The 18,072-nt window shown below is 43.5% G+C and overlaps 1 protein-coding gene across 1 annotated transcript in view; it reads left to right on the forward strand.

The window, feature by feature from the left end:
- Positions 1-15,878, forward strand: part of LOC139923632 (protein sidekick-1-like) — a 210,974-nt gene extending 195,096 nt beyond the window's left edge. The window contains exons 32-46 of the mRNA XM_078282594.1: positions 863-966; positions 1,136-1,206; positions 2,747-2,888; positions 3,749-3,805; positions 4,042-4,143; positions 5,436-5,551; positions 9,839-10,025; positions 10,169-10,306; positions 10,400-10,561; positions 10,701-10,826; positions 11,165-11,329; positions 11,745-11,882; positions 12,884-13,004; positions 13,107-13,236; positions 13,807-15,878. Of these exons, the coding sequence (XP_078138720.1) occupies positions 863-966; positions 1,136-1,206; positions 2,747-2,888; positions 3,749-3,805; positions 4,042-4,143; positions 5,436-5,551; positions 9,839-10,025; positions 10,169-10,306; positions 10,400-10,561; positions 10,701-10,826; positions 11,165-11,329; positions 11,745-11,882; positions 12,884-13,004; positions 13,107-13,236; positions 13,807-14,112 (2,065 nt within the window). The 3' untranslated portion in view covers positions 14,113-15,878. The remainder of the gene's footprint in view (positions 1-862; positions 967-1,135; positions 1,207-2,746; positions 2,889-3,748; positions 3,806-4,041; positions 4,144-5,435; positions 5,552-9,838; positions 10,026-10,168; positions 10,307-10,399; positions 10,562-10,700; positions 10,827-11,164; positions 11,330-11,744; positions 11,883-12,883; positions 13,005-13,106; positions 13,237-13,806) is intronic.
- The last annotated feature ends 2,194 nt before the right edge of the window (positions 15,879-18,072 follow it).

The following is an 18,072-nucleotide window of genomic DNA, read 5'->3' on the forward strand; positions in this document are numbered from 1 at the left end:
ATTTCTTGTCCCTTATCCCTGGCTCATTATTATACAAGAAGACACTTGAGCTGTTCTCTGTCCTCTGCTGAATTTGTAACCGGTCCTCTGTAGTCTCCTAGACACTTGGTAAATAATGTCTAGAGGAAGACCTTATAGGTATATGTGCTGGAGGGGTAGAAGAGAATGCAAATTATTAAATGCAGCCCCCTTGTTAACAACAGATTAAATGGATTAAAAATGAGGCAGAATGACAATTTACCTGCTGACTGTCCTCCTTAAATTTGAATAAATTTGCCACAGCGTATAGTAGAAGGTACATTTTGAGTATTAGCATGCTAAAAGGAGCCAACCGCCAGACTTCTTCAGCTAGTCCATAATGATGGCTGTCTGTTGATTGCACTGATTGTAAGTGGCTCTAGAGACAAAATGACTGATGTAAATGGTTATTCTGTGCTTTAGTAATAAATTCACCTTGTATAGAGGAGAAATGCAGATAAGATGTTGTGGTAATATGGTGGTAGAAATAGTGGTGGGGAGACAATTAGGAAAGTTATAAGACAATTATTATTCAAGACCCCCACCTGTTCTTCCAAGGCCACTGAAGGGAAAACAAGCTTGTGAGTAGAGGAGAAGGTGGTATTGAAATAAAGGTGTTCCCAGGTTGTTAACCATTACTGGCACCGCAATTACATTCTCATCAATGACCTGCTGTATAAACTAATGTTTTCACAAACATATAGGTATTTCACATTGATTGGTATTCCTGAAATCAATAGCAATGGAATGATTATAACATTTGTTTTTGTGTGTTTGTGCGTGCATGTGTACTTGTGTGTTTGTGTGTGTGTGTGTGTGTATGTGTGCGTGTGTGTTTCTATAGGCTGAAGCCCTTCACATCATACAAGCTACGGATGCTGGCCACCAACGATATAGGAGATAGTGCCCTTAGCAAAGAGACGGAGGCAGTTACAACTCTACAGGATGGTGAGAAATGAAAGGGGAAGAAGGGGAAATATGGGGATTTGAAAGCATGAGAGAGAAGGACTGTAGGGGATTTGGGAGGGAGCAGAAGAGAGGGAATGGAGATGAGGCAACTCCCTGTTTCCCTCTCTTTCGCTTTCTCTATCTCACTGTCTCCCCTATTTCTCTCCAGTGCCTGATGAGCCTCCAGTCATCCTCGCAGTGAAACCGTCAACCACCACCTCAATCCTGGTGCAGTGGAAGGTATTTACACACACATACACAAACTCACACATACACACACACACACACACACACAGATCCCGTATCATCTGTTTCAGACGTCTGACTAACACAGTGACCCTGGAGATACACGTACCAACACACCTACACACACACATGCGTACACAAACACACAAGCACACACAGAGCACAGGGTAATTACTTACACAGAGAATGGCAACCCCTGCAGTCTGTGGTGTTTGTTTGCATGCATGTGTGTGTGCGCGTACATTTGTGCGTGCATGCCCCTGTGTGTGTGGATGTAATTAATGTCATTATTTATTGAACCTGGAAAGGTCAGGGGGCAACACAGATGAACAGAGAGGTAGAGAGAGGGAGGGAGGGATAGACAGAACTGGGAGGGGGAGAGAAATGAGCAAACCCCTAATGAGGAAAGATCAGCAGGAGAGATGTTAGAGGGCAAGAGATGCAAAATCAACAAATGTCCAACAGGAGAGGAAAACGAGAGGGAGCTGTGGAAAAATGGAGCAACGGTGACATGTGAACAGGCAGTAAATATAGCCTGGCTACTTCACTACTTTCCCTCACTCCTATTCTGTTTGGAAATGTCTTGTCTCACTTCTTCTAGCCTTATGTCAAAGCAGAAGGGGGCTATGAAAAACAAAGTCACCGGCAATTTCATCATGCTTTACGAGAGTGCCAAAGCCATTGAAGCATCACTTTGTCTGTGCGGGTTAGAGCCAGACCAATCTACCGGCTCCTTTAAAGTGGACTATACTGATACAAGGCTGCTCTGCCAGCCTGCCAGTGTCCTGTCAGTCAGCTGCTCCACACTGACTACACTCAGACAATGATAATGGGCACAGCACAGCATTCTGGGAAGGCGAGAGCTGGAGCAGACCCAAACTGTAAAGTTTCTTGTTGAGAGGTGGAGTAATAATACTTCTTTGTGTGTGTGTGTGTGTGTGTGTGTCTCTAATATTATAGCCAACACCCCTGATGTTGTTGTTGTCAATGAAAATCTTAGAGAGGTGTTCGTTTGAGAGGTTGGCTGTACTTTTGACTACAGCCTAGAGGAAGCCTTTCTAACCAAGATTCTAAAATATCAACAGCTGGAGCAGACCATTTCACAGCTAGGCTACAAGTGTAAACTTTTAGTTTTCATATTTGGCAGCCTGGGTCATGTGCACAAGCTAGTTGTGAGGGGCCTTCAAATGGCTGGTCTCCGTAAGAGAAAGGCCAAGCAGTTAGCGAGGTATTGTTCAGTATCTGCTATCATTGGTAGCCGCTCAATATGGAGAAGGCGTTGCTTTTTATACCCATGAAGTGGATACTGTCTGTTATCCTTCGACCTGCCACTGTTTTCATCCTGTGTGTATGAAACAATGTGGTTGCCAATTAGGCACTTATGTAACTGACTGACTCCTAATATCTGACTGCATTGATAATGTTTATGTCCTTTGTATGCTTGTATTTATGTGGACATAAATAAATCATTTAAATGTGTGTGTGTGTGTGTGTGTGTGTGTGTGTGTGTGCCTGCCTGTTTGGGTGTTTCCAGCGTCCCAGTGATGAGAGTATTAATGGGGTGTTGATTGGGTACCGGCTCTACTATAGAGAGCTCCCTGTAAACACCACCCACTCCGCTGCAACAGAAGTCATGGCAACCAAAAACAACACCACAACAAATGCCCTCATCACAAGTGAGTAGTATTGCTACTCCTGGAATTGTTTTAGGAATTTAGAGAACCATATTTCCATAATTAACACAGTGCAATTCCCCTCCAATCGTATGTCCCCTCTGAGATGCACACAAACTTCCATTTAACATGCATAATCGGGTCCGGAAACAGCTGTTTTAAGGGCAGGGGGGTGGCGTAGTGAGTATGGAGACGATCTTTCAAGTGGAAGGCCGGGGTTCAAGCCCCTGTCAGCAAGCATCTGCCCTGCTGAACTATCCTTAAGCACATCATTGAATCCCAACCAGCTCCAGGTTTGCTGCTCTGTAGCTGACCCTGCACTCTGAGCTGCCTGTGGAGGGGGGCAAGAGAAAAGAGCATTTCCCCTTGGGCGAGAAATAGAGTCTCAGAAAACAATAATAATAGGTTTCAGAAGAGTGTAGTTGTATCAACAAATCCCCCCCTGGAGCAAATAAGGGTTCAATGTCTCTCTCAAAGACACTTTGACTGGGATGGACTGTGGCCATGATGAGGGACTGAGCCAATGGCCCACTTGTCACCAGACAGTTTGTTTTACCGTGAGGCCACCCCTATTCCACTATAATACTGCAATAATAAAACACTGTTATGCACTGCGGAGCTGAAAGTACTTTATAATAGATTGAGTACCTGCTTGACTGAGATTGGCAGGTGGACAATTCTGGGTCCATCCAAGTTCCATTGAGCCTGACAAGCTTATTAAAACATAAAAGTATTTCAGATGATTTCCTCTGCCATTAAATAAAATCTTTTGATTGAATGGTATTATAATGTCAAAATTTATTGTTAAACTTGAAACATTTATTGATTTGCTCTCCCTTCATTTTTCTCTCACTCTCCCCAAGCCAAGAGCACCTTCAAGACAGTCAGCAGTGCCTCGCTAACAGAGTTTGAGTTGACACGTAAGTGCTTTAAGATTGAACTAGCTAGCCAAGCCGAGCCAAATGATGACAGAGCTGGACCAAAAGGTTCAAGGATCTTTATGATTTAGTTGTTTGATAAGCATCCAGCTTCTCTTCTTGGCAATACCATCGATCTATAGAAGCAGAAGTAGTGGCAATCACAGCCAGCAGTTAAACAGATATGGTTTGCATGTGTATTGTGTATATGTTGTCTAAGTATCATAATTTCTCTACAGAACTGAAGAAGTTCAAACGCTACCAGATTGTTATGACGAGCTACAATATCATCGGAGAGAGCCCGCCCTCCAGCCCAGTGGAGGTGTCTGTTGGGGAGGCAGGTAGGTGGAAACAGAAAGACTCTGTCTGATTGGTCAGGACATAGGACTACATTGGTCTACATATCATGGTTATGATGAGTTTACACATGTAGGTCATGATGCCAGTAGTGCCAGGTATGTGGAATCAGTACATGGACCATTTCAGTATAGAATGTTGTTTAGCCAGCTCCTCTCCTCTTCCTCATCTTAAGCATCTAATATTTTGTTTGAAGTTAGCTTTTGGGCAACATAAAGGAACATCTAGTTTGAAGCTGAGTCTTTTAGATCATTGCGGTTATTACGTCAGTCACCTTGGGGTAAAAAGATCTTTCTGCCCTCCCCCTCCTTTTCTTTATTTACGCTTCCTTTTCATTCTATTATTCTCTTTATCTCTCTGCTCTGCCTGCTTCCTGTCTGTCACTCTTGCCCTATCTGGCGCTCTGGCTGCCCTCTCCCTCCCCTCTCTGTCTTGCTTTGCCCCGTGCCGCCTCCTGTCTTTCTCTCCTTGTCCCCTAGAGTGACATTGCCTTTGAAAGGCTTAGTGGTGTTCTCTAATAGGGGATGTGTGTGTGTGTGTGTATGTGTGTGTGTGCACGTGCGTGCGTGCATGCACACACCTGAATGTCGTCAGATGCTGTGCGAGGTCATCCATTCTGCAGTGACGGCCCAACCCCTGTTTAACTTTCACCAGAGAGTCAAGCCACGGATCCATTAGACAGACGGGAGTGCAAATATATCTCTCACGCATGCACACGCACAGACAGACGTCACACACACACACACACACACTCACACACACACACACATTGCTGCAATACCTTGTTAGAAACCACAAGCACGTGAGTGTGCAGTCACACACATGCACATTTTGATATTAATACTTACACAGTCTTGTCATCTCTCTCTAGCAACAGGACAATCTCTCACTCTCGCTTCTATCACACCAATGTTGCATTGCCAATTTTCCATTCAAGGTGTGTGTGTGTGTGTGTGTGTGTGTGTGTGTGTGTGTGTGTGTGTGTGTGTGTTTAGTATACCATACACACCACATGCAGGGAAGTGAGAGGTGAGGATGAGGACGGGGAGGGGGAGGAAGAAAAAGCCAGAGGGGGATGATGAAATGAGGTGATATGGCCTTTTCTCTAGCCTTAGGTCCACACCGGGGCGTGTACATGTGTGTACATGCATATGTGTGTTACAGCGGGGTAACAAGGAAGTGCCTTAGGCCCATTCTAATTGGAAGCAAAGAAACATATTTTCCCTCTCCACCACCCAGCTAACTGTCTAACCCCACCCCCACCCACCCCCTCCAGCTCCATCGGTGGCCCCCCAGTCTATCAGAGTGTCGGCTGTGGCTCCCACCATCCTGGAGCTGACCTGGGACACACCCCCCCTCGAGACCCAGAATGGACTCATCCAGGGATACAAGGTGACATGCAGACTGACAAACAGGCACACATACACCACATACACACACACACAAAGAATGAATTGGGACAGGTACATGTAAGACAAAAATAAATACCCAAACACACAAACGAGTACTTGTCAGTCCATGTCATACAAACACATAAATGTTTGATGTCTCTGTCTTTTTCAAACCGTCTCTCTTCCTGTCTTGGAAGGATTTTTCTCAGTTGCACCTTCAAGTGTCCTATAGAGAAAAAGAAAGACAGAGAAGTAAGTTAGAAGAAGAATCTGAATATCCTTTAATGGCTTCAATATCACTCCTCTCTCTGTCTCCCCCCCTCAGTTCCCCTGTCCCTCCCCCTCGCTCTTAGAACTTCAAACACAAGGTTATCTGTCCTGCTGTAGACACATTGATTTCTGCGGGAGGAGAAGGAAAAGGAAAAAAGAAGGGAATGTAATATTTGCAGAGTGAAGGAATAAGACGAGCAAGTGATCCCTGTAGAATCCTGATTAGAGGAGAGGATCGAGGGAATAAGTTAAACTCCCAGAGACGGATGTACGCGGGGTGGGAGTGCGAGGGAGAGGGGGTTAAGGAGATTAAGAAAAGAGAGAGTAAAGAAAGAATGTTTAATGAATTTATAGGTGCTGACTTCTGTTAACCCTCCTACATTGTTAGATGAGGGGCTCAAAACACCATGACTGGGTTTTGAAGCCAAGGAGTGCTGAAGGTAAACTTCATTACGAGTATGCTGTTCGGCAACTTAAAACAGCATTGAAGTTTTCTGTAACGCCCTAGTGGGCTTGTTAAACACACTAGCCGTGATGGGTTACGGGTTAACGGATAATACCAGACTATGCCAATCCTGTTTCTGTCAAGTGAGATCTCTCAAACACACCAGACTGGAAAAGGTTGTTTAATAGGATTCTTGGCAATAATGAGTGTGCAAACTAAGTACCATGAGTACAAATCCTCGCCGTATCAACAGTTGAGCATTTATATTTCTTAATCATAATAATTCCCAGTTCAAAATCATCGCTATCATAATGACAACTTTAAGACCACAGATAAATGAGCCAACACAGAAAGGAACACAAACCAAGAGGACAGTAGCAACATTAATATGCTGTTCCTACCAAAATGGGTGAAACATGGTCTAATTGAAGTGCAGCAGACGCAAACAGATGTGAGAAGATAAAATTCCTCCTGTGCTCCGCCGACATCCAGCTGCTGTTTTTCACCATCAAGTGGCAGATCCTAAATCTATTCTTTTGCAAAAGGTTGTTTGGAAAATCCATTTAAGAGTTCTTGATCTCATCAAATCAGATCATGGCCGTGTTCATCAGCTGTGAAAAATTTTAATTGTGTTGTTAGAATAATCCTTGTCTGATTGTCTCCTTTCAAAAATAGCAGCTGTAAAAAGGGGGGAACTAGGATTTAAAAAATGGCCTTGGACTTTTGACTCAGCCTACCCACAGATACTTCATCCCACTCCCTGCCCCTCACAAGATGGACACATTAGAATAAAGTGTCACCAGAGATATAGCCCATTTTTTTATAGAATCTGTGGAGTGGAAATTGGTATTTTACATCGAAGGTGATACATTTTAAATATAAATTCAACAGTTGGAGCCTGGGGTAAAACAGAGATGGTATAATGCTGCCCTCAAGTGCTCCTAATAAGCTCCTACTTGCAAATTCACAAGTGGTAAATATGGCTTGTTGCACTTTCTAGTAATTTAAGTTGTGAATAATAATAAAATGGAGCCTGTAACAAAAGTAGCTCTTTGGTGGCTGTTGGTGTATTTTATCAATCAGAGATACTTTGTGCTGAAAAACGTTGTTGTGCATTCATGACAGCTAAAACTTAAACAAAGAGTCAAAATAGAAACCTATAATAAGATTAATTATTTACCTAAATTTTTCCCTCAAAACGTCACATCTTGGCAACTGGGGTTTCATGGAAAATCCCAACTTTCCCAGTCTTATTCACAACCATGTTGGGTCGCTCATGCACGCTGAACCCATAATTATATTTCCAACAGCGCTTACGGATAGCATAATAGCTAGAACACTGAATGGCGACGTTATACCGCTGCACGTTAATGTTGCCTGAACTGACACATGTTAGTTCTAATGCCAAATAAATCAGGCTGACATTTTGCCACATCTCTGTGTATCGGTCTCGCTCGGTCCGCCACCGGCCCACAGAGCGACTGACTCACCAGGAAAACTCCAAGTACAGCGAAAGGCCAGCCTGCCTGTGCGTGTAAAGGCCATGGTTTCATGAACTGATTATAATATGAATGAGCTGAGAAACCATACATGATGAGGTACCCAGGTGGCTGGTTGGTCTCGTATGCTTGCAGGGAAAATGTCCATGTGCTGCGCTTGCATGGGTTTATATCTGACACATGCTATGCTCTGATTCACATCGCTCCTCATTTTCCAGTCCATTTTCACTGATAGCCAAAAATATTTAGCTTCAAGTAAATTAAACGCTATGAGAAGAAGTACTGTGACAGCTGCTGTGGCTATTTTCTCGCTCTGAGGGCTCGCGTGTATACAAAATACTTTTGCTGACTCATTTCAAATGCATGAAGTTCAGTCAGCTATGTCACCTTGTGGTTAGTGTATGCCCAGAGATTTCCATATGAGTTGGGCTGTTCCTTGGCTCTCAGCTGTTGCTCTCCAAGGATGAACGATGGGAATCTATTACATTTGATATAAAAACAATTATTCCTCCTGTACTTCAGAACAGTTGCCATGGATATCTGAAGAAGTTTCCTCTATATGTACAATATGAAGTGATGGAGTACCTGTAGCTGTAGGTCTAAGAAATATTTTGGAGGATATGCACCTGGGAAGTAATGGTTTGGGCTGGGAGCAAGCTTTAAAGAGTGTCTTAACTGACCTGCTGTAATGCATTAAACAGATTTTTTATTGGATATGCATTTATATAGGCTGTTTTACTAAAAGTAATATATTGTATGGCTCTATCTTTTTTGCTCTTATTAAATATAGCCTGGTACATTTGTAAAAGAAAAAATAATAATGGAAGTCAAACTGTTTTCAGGATACATTCTTTATTCAGTGCAGATTTGGTAACACATTTGTCAAACCAGCACAGTTATGTGAAACTTAATGACAAGAATGATACATCAGTAAGTTAGTCTGTCTAAAGTGCCGAAAAGCCACAGACAATATTCCTCAATAACTACTGCAGAGCCTGAACTATGAACCAAAATATAATTTCAAAAAATACATCATAAAGTTGGATGTGCTTTAAATTAAAAAAGCAATTCCGGGAGTCATTAAAGTAAAATTCATTAGCTACAAGCTACAAGTTCCTAATACTGATATTGCTGTCATCATAATTAGTACAATAACAGGCTTTTGTTTATTTCAACTTGCAGGGATCAATAAAATGTCCTGTGTCTTGTCTTGGTTCATCAATAGCTCATAGGTCACTTCCATGCCATTGGTTCCTTTCCACATGGGCCTGTGCAGTCTGCAAATGAAACAGGCTGGGAAGGGCAAATGGGCCTACCTAAGGTTTCTTACAATGCTATGCTCAGGGAAGTAAGCTACACTATCAAACAATGAATGGCATTTACATTTTGTACTGTTAGCCTAATGCATATAATTGCCATTTCATTTCATTGAACTTATGATCTAATCAGGGAGAATTTGCACTGAATTTAATTGTTACCAGGTAGTCTAAGGTTAGAATGATGCGATAGCAAGAAAATGCAAGCAGAACAATCCATTATCTCTGTCCTTTTTAATGCAATGATGCCAACAATGCTTTTCAGCAACCTCATCTCCAGTAGTAATGTTGTAATGTGCTTCTAATGAAACCAGACTTGGCAGGACTTTGTCACAACATCTTAGATGATCATCTTTTTTTCCCATAAAATTGGCCTGCTGAAGACACTATTTTGTACTGCATATCTTATATGTAGTAGAACTGTATATCTTCATACATGCATGGTAAAGCACACACATATCTAGACCAGTGGTATCCATAATAGCTATGTGTTCCAGCTACCATCCTTTCTATGGCACTGTCAACACTAAGACTACTCTCTCTGTAGCCTTTTCTCTGTCCCCAGCAAAACAGCACATTTGTATTTTATATGGATTGATTAGGCTACCTCAGGAGCAAGGGACAGAGAGTAAAGAAGGTAATAAGAATAGATGACAGAAGAGAAGGGAGGCAGAGGAGAAAACAGGAGGTATGGATGCTTGTTGGGAGGATTAGGGATAATAGAGCCTTCGTTGCTGACGGTGTTTCCCGTGTTGCAGATCCACTACTGGGAGAGGGACAAACAGAACCAGAGTGAGAAGGTGAAGGTGATCTTTGTCCCGGACACGCGCGTGCGCCTGGTCAACCTCACCAGCTACACACCTTACCTGGTCACACTGACTGCCTTCAACACAGCTGGAGATGGGCCGCCCAGCGAGCCCCGCGGGGCCAGGACTCTGCAGTCTGGTAGGGAGAGGGCCTGGCCCGATTCTGGCTATGTACGGTTCTGTAAAAAAACCATTAACAAGCATCATATCATAGCCTATTATAATTCTTTCTTTGCTGCATTCTCTCTTCTGTTTCTTCCTTCATCCTCCATGCGTCCCCAGCTCCCAGCCAGCCCAGCTACCTATCCTTCTCAGAGGTGACAGGGGGGAGCGTCAACGTGTCCTGGGGAGCTCCTCTCACTCCTAATGGACAACTGGAGGGCTACAGGGTGGTCTACCAGCCCACTGCTCCTGTACAAGGTATGCACCCAAACACACACACACACGCACTCATACACACACACATTTCGAGGAGGACACTGACTTTTCCTTTTATTGTCTGTGTGAGAGCAGGAGTGAGTAAAGTGGTGACAGTGGATGTGAAGGGCAGCTGGCAGCGCTGGCTGAAGGCTCGAGACCTGACCAAAGGAGTGACCTACACTTTCAGCGTTCAGGCTCGCACAGTTAGCTATGGACCCCCCATACACGCCAACATGACTGCACGGCCCATGCAAGGTGAGCAAGGCCATAGCTCGGTTTGTTTCTGTGTGTGTGTGTGTGTGTGTGTGTCACTCATACGCAAGCATCCATGTGTATAGTTTGGGGTTGTGGGGGATCTCAACTATCTCTCTAACACTCCTGTTGCATACTATAGGCACCCCTGGTTCACCTATGGAAATGTCCATTACCAAGTCGTCCTCTGCCCTCACTATCCATTGGTCAGAGGGAGATACAGGGGCGGGACCTATAATTGGCTATGTTATTGAGGCGCGTCCCTCAGGTAAGCTGAAACACAAATGTCACATGTCAATCATAACTTTTATTTCACACCTTTTCAAACAATTCATCATTTGCACTAATTCTTTTTCTCTCTTATTTACCAAGAGGCGCATTAACCTTAACAAGCACAGCTTTCTCCAGTTTAGCTTCTGATTTATTAAGACTATGCTATGCAAATCAAGTCAGTCTCAATTCTCCAATTAGAATACCTGAGGCGCAATATACGTACTAAATGCCAGGTGTCTGTTTGTGTATTTAGTAAATAACCCTCTTACTAACCCTCCTCTCTCTCTCTCTCTCTCTCTCTCTCTCTCTCTCTCTCTCTCTCTCTCTCTGCAGATGAAGGAGTGTGGGATTCTTTCATCAGACTCCTCCCTCCCAGCAGCAGGACTGTTTCAGTGCCGCTGGAACGACTGAGGTCAGGGATCAGTTATGAGTTCAGAGTCATTGCTGTGAATCGCCACGGTTACGGGCAGCCTAGTACACCCTCCGCTGCACTTGCTGGTAAACACACACACACACACACACACACACACACACCGGAGGAGATTATTCTTATTGAAAAAGGAGATGGCCAAACTTAGGACGATCCAACTTGTCTGACTGGGGTTTGACTGGATTTCTACTTCATTCCATACAATCTAGGAAGTTAATGCTATTGCTGCGATGTGTCTTAGTGTCTGCTGCCATCTAGAGGCAGAGTCAAGCTACTACAGCTGCACTCATTGTACAAGTACAAGGCATTACTTAAAACAAATCTATGCTATTGTTTCCATTCTATGGCATATCAGATAATAAAAACGATGGGGAAAACTACACATGTAGCACCCATGTGAGCTAAAGAAACCATATAAAGTATCTGAAACGCCTCCCTGATATATCTGCCCACCCCTCTTTTCCTCCCTTCCTCTGCCTGCAGCGCTGTCGGAGCGTCCTTTCTATGAGGAGTGGTGGTTCCTGCTGGTCATGGCTCTGGTGGGACTCATCCTCATCCTGGTCCTGGTCTTCACACTGCTGCTGCACGGACACAGCAACAAGTACAAGGCCTGTAGCACAGGTCTGTGGCTCTGTTGCTCTGTCTGATGTGATACTTTATTCATCCTCATAGGGAAATTCTCTTGTCGCACTCGAACCCGGGTCCTCTGGTTGAAGGGGCGGCCTCTCTGCTCGCCATGCCAACCTACTGTGTGTTAGCTTGTCTGACATCTTGCCTGGTGCCTCGTCTAATCTTCTAAAGCTTTCATCCTTCATGTTGAGGGTTGCGGCTCTCACCCTGTTTACAGCTAGGTTTCCTCTTCTTCTGGGCCCCCTGTGATGTTCTCAGGTGTGGGTGCAGTGCAGTGTGTGTGTGTGTGTGTGTGTGTGTGTGTGTGCATCCATGCCAACATCTATAACACAAACCTAGCTCTGCCAAGCACAGGTTATATCAGGACACAGTTTTTAATCTGAGTTGCCACGGAAACCTTGGCACAACCTCTGGGCAGAAGAGCAATCAAACAGAGGGTTGGGGGGGGGGGGGGGGGGGGGGGGGGGCATCAGACCACACAAACATCAGCAAAAACTAGCCAGCACTAGTGATCAAAGAATGAATGGGAGTCATAGGGGCAACACCAAATGCTGTGTAGTTATTGGTCAAAATACCTTAAATCAACACCAGCACCTTGGTCTAAAAAAATAACGTTTCTCCCAATTGACGCATGGCATGGTTTCCCCTACTGTTCCCATTTATGCAGGATCATTAGTGTATAAATTATGGAGACATCTGTTTGGGTGTTGCCGGAGAGCCAGATGATTCATTCTAGTTTCGCTTGTTTCTTGGACTACTCTCAGGCCTAAGAAGCAGCTGAATATCCTATGAATAAAACAGGAGATTGAACCATAAACACAGTGTACCGCAAGAGAAACAATATCAAAAACGGTTATATGGAAAGAAAATCTCAGCCTCAGTCCCACATGAGTGACTGATATCTCTGCTTTATTTGATGTTACTTTCCCCAATTGATTTTACCTTCGCTGATTCCGTCTAATTCCATTTCCTTGTGCCTCTCTTCCCTCCAGGAAAGCATGTATCTACGGTGGAGGAGTCGGTAACCCTGGACAACGGAGGCTTCACTGCTCTGGAGCTCAACAGCAGGACACTCAACACCAAGAACTCCTTCCTGAAGAAGAACGGAACCAGGTATGCACACACACACACACACACTTTCCTGACTTTCCTCAAAATGATCTCCGATTTACTGTATGCGTGTGTGTGTGTGTGTGTGTGTGTGTGTGTGTCCAGGTCTCCTCCCAGGCCCAGTCCAGGCGGTCTCCACTACTCTGATGAAGACATCTGTAACAACTATAATGGCGCCATTCTAACTGAAAGCACCACACTCACAGAGAAACCCACTGAGGTCTCAGAGTCAGAGGTATGCTCTCTCTCTCTCTTTCTCTCTCTCTCTCTCTCTCTCTCTCTCTCTCTCTCTCTCTCTCTCTCTCTGAATCTCTCTCTCTCTTTCTGACTGTCTTTCCCTCTCTCTCCCTTTCTCCATCTTTGTCTCTTTCTCCATCTGTCTCTCTCTCTTCAATTCAATTCAGTTCAATTCAATGAAGCTTTATTGGCATGATGTTTTGATAAAACATGTTGCCAAAGCAGAACGTCACTAATATAAACAATGAAATAATAGAACAATGAATAAAAACAACATTGAAAATGTAATGAATAATGTATATTGAGTAAAACTGACAAATACATAACACATAAAGGTAAATAAAAGGTAAGAAAATGCTCATTGTATACAGTTCTATAGAGTACAGAAGTCAAATAAATGGTGGTCATACATTGAAGCATATCTTGCTTTGTGACATGCAGTTACATATTTCCCTGTCTCTCTGTTTCTTTCTCATCAAATGTCAACATCTAACCCCACTGGGTGTGTGTGTGTGTGTGTGTGTGTGTGTGTGTATGTCTGTCTGTGTGTGTGTGTGTGTGTGTCTAGTTAACGGACAGTGACTACGAGGACGAGCAGCCAAAGCACTCCTTCGTCAACCACTACATGAGCGACCCCACCTACTACAACTCCTGGAAGCGGCAGCCCAAAGGCCTGAAGGGGATCAGCGCTCCTTTTGGCTACGAGGAGTGCGCCACAGCGGACACGGAGCCCTACTACCAGACCGTGGTCACCCAGCACAGCACAGGCGGCGCGTACACACCCACGGGCCAGCCGGCGCACACGCACGTCAACCCTAACACTAACCCCCCGGGGTCGCGCACCCCCGTCACGGGATTCTCCTCCTTCGTGTGACTCTAGAGAGAGGAGCCCACGTAAAATAATATACACACTTACACGACATGAAGGAGGGGGCCGATGTGTGTTTGGACAAAAAGAAGGAGGGATGTAGGAGGAAGAGCGGGCGGCTTTTGGAGGAGAGGGGAGGATGGGATGAGGAGAGGCGGGATGGACTGGTGATGAAACACCCCTTCATGCCCCAAAGAACTGAACCTACACTCCTCACTCGCCTTCTCCCCTCGTTCACAAAGATCCTGACCGCGTCGACGAGTGTGTGTTCTGCTCCTAATCTTTTACGCCTCTATGTCACTGTGCTTACACACACAGTTACTTTTCTCTTTTGCGCACAAACATGCACACACACACACACACACATTCACATCAACATATACTACTAGATATTCATGCCTATTCCAGAGACTCTCTAAAGAGAGCATGCTTTTGCGCTGTGAGATACTAGATGTGTCACTTTGTGTAACAGTAGGGGAGAGAATGGACCCAAAACAGTGGAACCTGGAACTACTGCACAATGCTATTTCATTTCTATTCTCCTTCTCCACACATACACACAAAAGTGCACAAATACACACACACACACACACACACACTGTTACGCCAATTCTACATCTCCCTCTGGAAGAGAGAAACTTCTAGGAGGAGGAGAATTATTTAAAAAATGGCACACAAGGGAACGGCTTTTGTTGACGGACTGGTTCATGTACACAAACACCCAGCTGTCGGCTTTAAAAGACTACCACACAGCGGAAAAGAGAAAAAAAGAAAAAAAACAATCGATAATCACCGTTTTGAACTTGATGAGGGAGGGAGAGGGAGTGTGGGTGGGGGTTCTTCAGCACTTAAGGCATTCTCAGTGTGAGTGTTGCGTGCTTTGTGGGAGCTACGTGTGATGGTTGGGTTTGGTTTGGAATATATGAAAAAATGTACCACCATGTTTTTTACTGTCTACTGCCTGTTGTCAACGCTCCCCGTCCCCCTGCCCCCAAGCCATAATGCTTGCACTGAGCCGAGCCCCACACATTTTAATCTTATAGTTAATATTCTGCTGATCTTTGTTTTTTTTTTTTGTTTTTTTTTTTGTTTTTTTTACAAGTGTGTGTGCGAGTGCGTGCGTGTATGTGATGCGCACGCACACAAGCATGCGTGTATATGAATGGGTCTGTGCTTATTTCAGAAGCCCGTTCATCTGTCCCTGTTGTTCATCGCTAAGCAAAGTGTGCCATTGTATGTATGTCTGTCTGTGTATATTTTTAAGATGGATTTTGTACAGGGGAAACCTTTTTACTTGTGCTGTTGTGTGTAGTCTGGCCAAGTTTGTGTAGTTCAGAGTAAATAGTGAACGCAGCACTGGAGCAAACTCACAGCTACCACTGACCTATTCACTGGAGAGAGGGAGCGGGAATAGGAGGACAGAGCGTCAAAAAGAGATTTTTACAAGAATCATAAAAACAAGGTGCAGTGAATGAGTGAGTGGAGGACAAAATTACAGCATATTTTGAATTAAGATGTATTTCTTGTTTAAACCGAGTGTGACTGAACTTTGAATCTCTCCATCTGCACCCTGGCCTCCCTCCGGAGGCCTTAACTCCGACAGCCAGGCGGACACGCACACACTTTGTACTTCTCTTCAAGTGCAAACAGACAGCGATTCAAATCATCTGTATGAGTTTTTGCTTATGTATTATTTAACCCCCCCCCACTCCACCACCCCAGCACCCTCCCCCTCTCTCTCATGCTTGTTTTAAGTCCCATACAGTGTGTGAATAAATGGTCCTTGTTAAACAATATGGCTCCGTGTTCTGTGTTGAAGGAGAATTAACATCCCGCCATATTCAATAGGCATAATATGGTGTGTACATTACATTAAATGATTTAAAGAGATGTCATAACATTTTGGAATTTTAGTTGATTATTTTCCTTAGTGAGAAACGGCTTAGGGGAAAGAAAGTCCTACATTTGACTTACAGTAACCATAAACTATTACTTAACACTACTAACTAGGCATGTAAGCATTTAGTGCCCCTCATTAAAATAGTAAAAGGAGGAAAGGACCAGGGTCTATCAATTAATGTCTATCAATTATTATCAGGGTGTGAAGGGCCCATGCACTGCATTTCCTTAAATGTCTAGGAAACTGAGTGCAGTCAATCAGTTGCATTATCAATTTTCCCTAACAGGCTTATTGATGAAGATCATATTACTCCTGTTTCCACATACTGCTTGCCTGTTGGTTGTAGAACTGATTTTAAAATTATTTTCATTTCATTATGTGCCAGAGCGCGGCCTTAAATCTAAACAGCCTGCCTTGGGAGCTTATACAGGCAAATCTTTAAAATAGTTTTATTTTGAATTTTAAAATTAACTTTTATTGGCTTTGACTTATTAGTGTTTTATGTGTAAAGCACTTTGAAACACTAATTTGAAAAGTGCTATATATGTATGGAAATAAAAGTTTAGTATATGTATATAATATATGCAGTTATGTATTTATATTTTGTATAGGTTATATTAGAGATCATTTGTATTCATCTTTTTAGGGGGAAATTGATCATAAAACTTTGATTGCACTCTGTTCCCAGAATGCATTATTGTATCCAAGGAAGTGCTTTGCACAGGAGGAAATCTTATTACTGAAATATTAGTGATCAATGTCACAAACTGGAGAGAGGAGTACGCCATTACTCATCCATTTTAATTACTTGTTAAACTCAGTCTGCACCTTGCTAGATGTGCACATTTTCTAATATTCTCATTTATGAGCATTCTTCATTGAAAGCCATTGGTTTCAATGAAGAATGGGTTTGAGGTGATTTCTGATTAAAGTGCTAATAGAGACAAATTTCTTTCTATTGTGGCAAAGCCCTGATCAAGTAAAATAAAATTCAAAATGTAAAAACCTCTTGTACAGCAAGAACAGATCTAACTTTATTAAAAAGGATGATGTGCAGTTCCAGCTTTGTATTGTCTGTTTGTTTTCATGTGATGCCTCTTTGGCCTCACTCCCAAATCCAGGTGAATCACTCTTGATTTGACTTAGTGTTCTACATTTAGACTTGAGACTTGTTGTTAATAACATGGACTTGACTTGGACTACATTTAGACTTGAGACTTGTTGTTAATAACATGGACTTGACTTGGACTACATTTAGACTTGGGACTTGTTGTTAATAACATGGACTTGACTTGGACTACATTTAGACTTGGGACTTGATGTTAATAACATGGACTTGACTTGGACTACATTTAGACTTGGGACTTGATGTTAATAACATGGACTTGACTTGGACTACATTTAGACTTGGGACTTGACATGAGACTTGTGCTTCAAGATTTGAGACTGACTTGGGACTCGAGCAAAGTTGACTTGGTCACAACTCTGCTTAGTTACACTACAATAAATGTTAAATGTGTCACTGTGTAGGATCAGTGTGCGCCTCCCGGTCGGCAGGGGGCGGTGTGGGACTGCAGCGCCCCAGTCACCAGCAGGGAAAGGTAACCACCACCACTGGGCTGCTGTTATGGTCTCCGGAAGAAGGAATGTCAGCATAGCGGTTGTATTTAGCCTGCTTTTATCTGCAAGTGTGTCCATGTATATCACTACACTAGTAAGTAAACATAAAAGCATAAAAGTACCGCACTGCAGTTTGCCGTTAGTTTAAAAATAGCGGTTGCAGTCTGGCTGCAGTGGCTTTGTGTTGATCTCGTCGTTACAGCTTTCTGCAGTGTTTTTTCCTCCACACCGTGACTTGTGACCCAGTTTGGTAGGTGAGTTTCCTCCCCCTAATCACTGCTTAATACTCCTTTTTTCTTAGGTATGTAGCCTACCTTTGACTAAAAATGTACTGAATCGACACGTTATCCAGTCGATCCCGATACGCCGCTGTCAGCAGGTTGACGGCTGATGGATGAATCACAACCGACTCTTTCCTTTTGAACGGCTCTTCAAACTGACCGATT

The sequence above is a fragment of the Centroberyx gerrardi genome, chromosome 3 (genome assembly GCF_048128805.1).
Source record: "Centroberyx gerrardi isolate f3 chromosome 3, fCenGer3.hap1.cur.20231027, whole genome shotgun sequence".
Classification (NCBI taxonomy): Eukaryota; Metazoa; Chordata; class Actinopteri; order Beryciformes; family Berycidae; genus Centroberyx; species Centroberyx gerrardi.